This window comes from Heptranchias perlo, chromosome 5 (genome assembly GCF_035084215.1).
Source record: "Heptranchias perlo isolate sHepPer1 chromosome 5, sHepPer1.hap1, whole genome shotgun sequence".
NCBI classification, from domain to species: domain Eukaryota; kingdom Metazoa; phylum Chordata; class Chondrichthyes; order Hexanchiformes; family Hexanchidae; genus Heptranchias; species Heptranchias perlo.
In genome coordinates, this window is record NC_090329.1 from 11,386,052 (window position 1) to 11,393,710 (window position 7,659).

The 7,659-nt window shown below is 41.2% G+C and overlaps 1 protein-coding gene across 1 annotated transcript in view; it reads left to right on the forward strand.

Moving 5' to 3' along the window:
• Nucleotides 1-7,346, forward strand: part of mcph1 (microcephalin 1) — a 306,044-nt gene extending 298,698 nt beyond the window's left edge. Inside the window, exon 16 of the mRNA XM_067984009.1 lies at nucleotides 6,995-7,346. Within this exon, the coding sequence (XP_067840110.1) occupies nucleotides 6,995-7,047 (53 nt within the window). The 3' untranslated portion in view covers nucleotides 7,048-7,346. The remainder of the gene's footprint in view (nucleotides 1-6,994) is intronic.
• Nucleotides 7,347-7,659: the final 313 nt, after the last annotated feature.

Here is a 7,659-nt window from a genome sequence, read left to right on the forward strand (position 1 = left end):
AATCCTTAATTCCCTTCTTTAACTCCTTACTAAGGAACCGTCTGAGGTTTTACCTCCCGGCATAAGCCTAGGGATAAATGATGCCTGACTCAGCTTGCGGAACCGCCTTACACTAACCAGTTCGGATCGAAATGAATTGAATTTACTAACCTTCAATTAAGTTGCCCTTAAGCTGCTGAGTGAATGAATTGACTCTTTCTTGCCAAACCTTCAAGGAAGAAGCCAGACCATAAGTCATGCACTAAACACTATTTATTGGTTACAAATCACAAACTAAAGTTAAAGTTGGGTACATGAGCAGTTAATAGACATGCATAAATGTAATCAGTTACTTAGCAGTTGAGTAGCAAATCGCAAATGGACCGAGTTACTTAACAAAATAAGTAGCAAAGGTTACAAGGCAATTCAGTGTATCACTGTAAACCAGCGCTAACTGATGCATATTAACTATAGCAGTGACCAGAGTCCGAGATTATAAAGTGGTGAGATTACTTTGAGTAATTCCTTAGATAGCTGACACGCTAACAGCTTTGAATAGCCAGTCTATCAAATAGCTCAAGTCTACATGTATGATTAACAGCATTCAGAGCTAACACGGCCTCACCTTCATGAACAGCGTGGTTGAGTCAATCACCTTCCTTCCTTGGGATGCAGGAGTTAGCTTCTGGAGTGTTGAGTTGATGAATCCCTTCAGTTGGGACTGAACCCACCGTACACATGAGGAACAATATCTGAGCTGGCTTCCCTCTCCTCTTTCTTGATCTCAGACTACTAGAAGTCAAGTGACACTCTTAGCTCTGCCTATGTAGCCACAATTTATCTCCTAACCTCTGATAACTCCGTCCTTAAAGATACCTTCTACTAGTAAGGATAGCACTGCTCTCCAGACGATTTGACTCCACTTTTACAGTCCCTCCTCTCCCCCCACATCCTCTCCCCCAACCTCACAGCCTTACTTTTATCAAAGAGACCCACACAAATACGAGAGTTCATGACCTGTTCACGACTCACTAACTGCTTCTTTCCTGGACTTGAGCCAGGGATAATGACTTTAGGACTTAATTGCTTAAAAGCCTGTATTAACTATTTTACTTCCTAACACTCAGTTCAACAGCTTAACTATTTTATGGGCTTCCTCAGACAGTTTCCCTTATGAATCATGAAGGCAATCTTTCCGGCAATTTTATGGGGTCCTGTTGCTGCATATTCAAGGGGGATTCAAGCCTGGGACAGTGGCTGTAGACTAGGAAGGCAGTGGAGTAGTGATGGGGTAGGATAGGGATTGGGGAAACAAAGTGCCCAAAAGGGGAGGAATGAAAGGTGGCATGACAAGGTGACAGGAAGGGAAGGCGACAGGAGAGAAGGGCCTGAGAGAAGCCAAGAGAAATAAACAGATAGAAGCAATGGACCTGAATCTTAATATCTAAAATCTATCAACCTTGGTACCATCTTAGTGAATCTCTCCTGCATCCTCCACATGGCCTTGGCACCTTTCCTAAAGTAAGGCAACCAAAACTAGACTTGTAACTGCAGCCTAACAAATGATTTTTATAGGTTCCATGTTACCACTTTGCTTTTGTACTCCATACCCATATACTTTTTTTTTAGGGATAAATCTTGGCCAAGGTGTAGGGAAACCTCAACTGCTGTTCAAATAGTGTCATGGAATCTTTTACGTCCATGTGAGAGGGCAGACAGGGCCTTGGTTTAATGGCTCATCTGAAAGACGGTACCTCCAACAGTGCAGCACTCCTTCAGTACTACACTAAAATGTCAGCCTAGATTATGGTGCCCAAGTTTCTGGAGTGGGGCTTGAACCTACAACCTCAGAGGCGAGTGTGCTACCACTAAATCAAGGCACTACTAAACCAAGGCCGACACATTGAATTAAGACACGCGGTATTAAAGGTTACAGCTTTATCAACGTGTCCACCCACTTTTAAAGATTTGTGTATATGAACCCCTTCGTCTCTCGATACTCTGCTTTTAAAGTGTTACCAGATGGTATATATGTTCTCTCCTTATTAACTCTCCCAAAAATTAGCAGCTCACATTTCTGCACATTGAATTTCATCTGGCATCTATCTGCCAATTGTACTAAACTGTCTACGTCCTCCTGAAGGCTCTTATAGTTAACCATGCTCCCTATTTTTGTGTTGTCTAAAAATTTTTATGGCTCTGCCTCCTATACCCAAGTCTAGATCATTAATTTTTTAGATAGATAGATACAATATACATCAAAGACGACCAATGGTCCCAACACTGACTGTTTGCAATAATCCAGTCTGGAAAAACATCCACTAACAACCACTTTCCATTTTCTATCCTTTAACCAACTTGCCATCCATGCTGCCATGCTCCCTTCAATACCGCGTGTCTTAATTCAATGTGTCGGCCTTGGTTTAGTAGTGCCTTGGCTTAGTGGTAGCACACTCGCCTCTGAGGTTGTAGGTTCAAGCCCCACTCCAGAGACTTGAGGGCACCATAATCTAGGCTGACATTTCAGTATGGTACTGAGGCAGTGCTGCTCTGTTGGAGGTACCGTCTTTCAGATGAACCGTTAAACCAAGGCCCGATCTGCCCTCTCACATGGACGTAAAAGATTCCATGATACTATTCGAAGAAGAGCAGTTGAAGTTTCCCTGCGCCTTGGCCAAGATTTATCCCTCAACCAACATCACTAATGATGTGGAGATGCCGGTGATGGACTGGGGTTGACAATTGTAAACAATTTTACAACACCAAGTTATAGTCCAGCAATTTTATTTTAAATTCACAAGCTTTCGGAGGCTTCCTCCTTCGTCAGGTGAACGATGTGAAAATGAAATCCTCGAAATGAAATCGCATTTATAATTCACAGAACAATGCTTGGTGATTACAGACAGTTTTTTCAACTGCCCGTTGCCAAGGCAATCAGTGTGCAGACAGACAGGTCTGCACACTGCCAGGTCTCAGAATATACAAATCACCAAAAAAAACAACAAACAAAAAAAACAGAGATAGAGAGGTAGAAACATAGAAAAGACAGCATGACGCTCGACTCATCGATCGACAGTTCCGACGGGCCACAGCAAAAAATCGCATAGACCTCCTCAGGAGACTAACACGGGACGCAACCAACAGAGTACCCTTTGTCGTCCAGTACTTCCCCGGAGCGGAGAAACTACGCCATGTTCTCCGCAGCCTTCAACATGTCATCAATGAGGACAAACACCTCGCTATGGCCATCCCCACACCTCCACTACTCGCCTTGAAACAGCCACCCAACCTCAAACAGACCATCGTTCGCAGCAAATTACCTAGCTTTCAAGAGAACAGCGTCCACGACACCACACAACCCTGCCACGGTAACCTCTGCAAGACGTGCCAGATCATCGACACAGATACCACCATCACACGAGAGGGCACCACCCACCAGGTGCATGGTTCATACTCCTGTGACTCGGCCAACGTTGTCTACCTCATACGTTGCAGGAAAGGATGCCCCAGAGCATGGTACATTGGCGAGACCATGCAGACGCTGCGACAACAGATGAACGGACACCGCGCAACAATCGCCAGACAGGAGGGTTCCCTCCCAGTCGGGGAACACTTCAGCAGTCATGGACATTCATCCACCGACCTTCGGGTAAGCGTACTCCAAGGCGGCCTTCGAGACACACGACAACGCAAAATCGTCGAGCAGAAATTGATAGCCAAGTTCCGCACCCATGAGGACGGCCTCAACCGGGATCTTGGGTTCATGTCACGCTACACGTTACCCCACCAGCGAACAAATGTTATCTGTTTTTAATATAACGGGTCAGTTGCTGTCTTTTCTATGTTTCTACCTCTCTATCTCTGTTTTTTTTGTTTGTTTTTTTTTGGTGATTTGTATATTCTGAGACCTGGCAGGTAACACCTGTCTGTCTGCACACTGATTGCCTTGGCAACGGGCAGTTGAAAAAACTGTCTGTAATCACCAAGCATTGTTCTGTGAATTATAAATGCGATTTCATTTCGAGGATTTCATTTTCACATCGTTCACCTGACGAAGGAGGAAGCCTCTGAAAGCTTGTGAATTTAAAATAAAATTGCTGGACTATAACTTGGTGTTGTAAAATTGTGTACAATTGTCAACATCACTAAAACAGAGTACCTGGTCATTTATTTCATAGCTGTTTGTGGGACCTTGCTGTTTGCAAATTGCTGCTGTTTCCCCTACATTACAACAATGACTCCACTTCAAAAGTATTTAATTGGCTGTGAAGTACTTTGGGACGTTCTATGGTTGTGAAAGGTGCTATATAAATGCAAGTTCTTTCTTTCTTTAGCAAGCTCGTACACAACACCTTATCAAAAACTTTTAAAAATCTATACACACAGCATCCACAGCATTTCCTTTATTAATGCACACCATTATTTCCTCAAAAGACTCCATTGAATTTGTCAGATACACTTTATCTTTTAACAAATTAAAACAATTTTCAATTTCAATTTTCAATATATTTAAAATTTTCTTTTTTTTGGTTCATTTCAAGAGGCAAAGTTCCAGTTGTGTGTCTGTAGACAATGTTGTGAAGTGTGCTCCTGAAGTGTGGACTGGATTTGGATCAAGAATAATACATTTAATGGTTGTTATAATAAAAACTACATATACCTATTGATTTAAAAACAACTTACCAATGGAATATATATAATAGATGAAAGTGAGTTGCAGAAGAGCAATTCAGTTAATTGATTCTGATTTAAGCCATAGGAACATAGCTCAAGCCATTTATGAATACCACCTAAGCCATTCAATTAAGCTCGAATAATAGATTGTCAATTTTTTTAATCATTTGTATTACTTGTTCTCAGCCCTATTGTGATTGATGCACTAAATGCATCAATCATGACATAGCATCATATAAGAAAAAAACAATTTTCCCTCTTACAATCCAGCAAAATATCTTACATTAGACATTATGGAGTGGAATTCTGTTGTGCATTTGCACCCAGAGATATGTGTAATCAGGGAGCAAAGCAAACACGTGGCGTAAAAGGTCAAGCAAACTCGGGCGCAAGTGTGTTACACACGTAATATCACTATGCCTGAATTTCCTTGCTGTTTTACGCGCATCTGCCGATCCATGTATCCGAACGCATCTCTGATCATTATAATGGCTCCACCCCCAGGTTAAAAAGCTGTACACGCAAATTTCCAGCAATTATGCTGGGTAAAAACGAGTATAAAATTAAGCCCAGAATTTTAGTGGAGCAGGAAACAGTCATATTTCTGGACATTCTTCCTTCCCCTTCCTCGACTTCTCTATCTTCATTTCTGAGGATACGCTGTCAACCAATATCTACTATAAGCCCACCGACTCCTACAGCTATCTTGATTATATTTCCTCTCACCCCACTTCCTGTAAGGACTCTATTATATTCTCCCAGTTTCTCCATCTCCATCGCATCTGTTCTGACGATGCCACCTTCCACATGATTGAACATGATTGCTAAATGGTTTGAAACTTTAATTTTCATACTTAAGGAAGGAATATATGATGTGAGTTCGGCGCTTTCCTCTGGCCCTAATTGTTTACTCTGGTTTCCGATTGTTTACGATTATTTTTATGTTCTGATGTATATTAATGAAATTGATAGGAAATTTGGGTGTAAATAGACATCGGCAAAAAGTACGCACAAATGTGAGTAATTTTGAGTGTAACTTCCTGATTACTCCCCCCAGAAAATTCCACCCCAATCTGTATACCTTATAAACTGATCCTTTTGTTTCAGTATGACTTGCCGTGTGCAAAATGCCTGCTGGATTTGCCTACATAACGGTTACTATACTTTAAAGTAATTAATAGCACACAAAGTGCTCTGAGATGTTTGAGAGACAGGATAAGGCGCTATATAAATGCATTGTCTGTTTTTGTTGTTGTGGCTCACTCATTGAGGTTTGGCACACCCAACCTTCACCACGGACCAATCAGAAGCAAGCAGGGAGCTATGACCCCCCAAAACATAGTTCAAGCTCATAGGGTCATTCTTTTCTAAGGGCCAGTTATTCGTTCATCAATAGAGCTTAACACAACATGATGGCAGATCGAACCCGCATTTTCTTCCCTGACTAGTGTCTTGTCTGCCCAAAGAGAGGATTCAGGGGGCAACGTAACTGGTGTTTTAACTGAAAGTATTACAAGTTCCTTGGTGAACAGTGGTCATCCAAACAGAAACTGCAGGCTCCAAAGTTATTACAAAATCTTCAGCCACAGTCATTGAGCAGACCTGGCTTTGTGTGGCAGTTTATTTGGGACAGACACTGGAAAAACAATGGCATTCAAGCTGCACCTACATCCTGTATCTTACTGTGTATGAGGCCACAACAATAATGAGGTGCAGTGGATTAAGGAGATGTCATTGCCACACAAGAATGTTCATAACAAAATGATGGAGTTTTGGTGTCAGTCTTGGCTCAGTGGTCGCACTTTCACCTCTGAGTCAAAAGGTCATGGGTACAAGCCCCACACCAGAGATTTGAGCACATAATCTAGGCTGACACTTCAGTACAGTACTGACGGAATGCTGCAGTGTCGGATTTTTCAGATGAGACAATAAACCAAGGCCCCATCTGCCCTCTCAGGTGGACATAAAAAATCTCACAGCACTATTCAAGGAAGAGCAGGAGGATTCTCCCAGTATGCTTGCCAACATTTATCCCTCAACCAACACCGAAAACAGATAAATCTGGTCATTTATTTCATTGCTGTTTGTGGGACTTTGCTGTGGGCAAATTTGCTGCCCCATTTGCCTACATTACAACAGTGACTACTTTTCAAAAGTACTTTATTAACTGCAAAGCGCATTGAGATGCCTTGAGGATGTGAAAGAAGCTATATAAATGCAAGCTCTTCCTTGAATTTTGATTGTCCTAAGACAGTAAGATTAATACAAATGTTGCATTTGCCTTCTCGGTGGAACAATAAATCCACTAATTGTTTCTTCTTTTCTCCTTCTCCCACACTAGATTGTATTACCCAACACGAGCTCTGCTCCGCTGACAGCTATACACTAGAATAGATGGAAACGCTGATGTTGAAACTGCTTCAGAAAAAGAGTCTGCTTCAGTCTGTTAACATATTCAATATCTCTTTTAGAAAAGATAAAGGTACATAAGAAAAATAGGCAAGTTTATTATACAAATGATGATTTCAGGTGATTTTTTTTAAACCAGGATTATACAAGTGACACGACAGTGTGCTGTAAAAGGAGAAAAGACCTGTAAATTGAGGTGTTCTGTGTGTAGTGTGATTTTAAAAGTGCTTTAACATGTTTGATGGACTTTTACATGTTTTTAATAAAGTTATTATGAAAATATTCTCAGTTCTCAACTTAGACTCTTAGTGAGAAGAATACACTGTTAACAATAGTCTGGAAGTTACAGTTGGTGATATCAGCAGACGAACACTTAATGCGTTCACACGACATTGCTTTCTCTTCTGTTTTACCTGTTTAAACTAAGTATCTTAACACTAGTGATAAAATAGCAGAGGGAGGAATATCATATAAACACATTAAACATTCCTCTGCTAATGTACAGTTGTAGAGCAAAAAACCAAGTATATTGTTCATAGATTACCAGGACATAAATAATTCACAGTTAAATGTTTCGGTCCAGCTAAATGGGATATA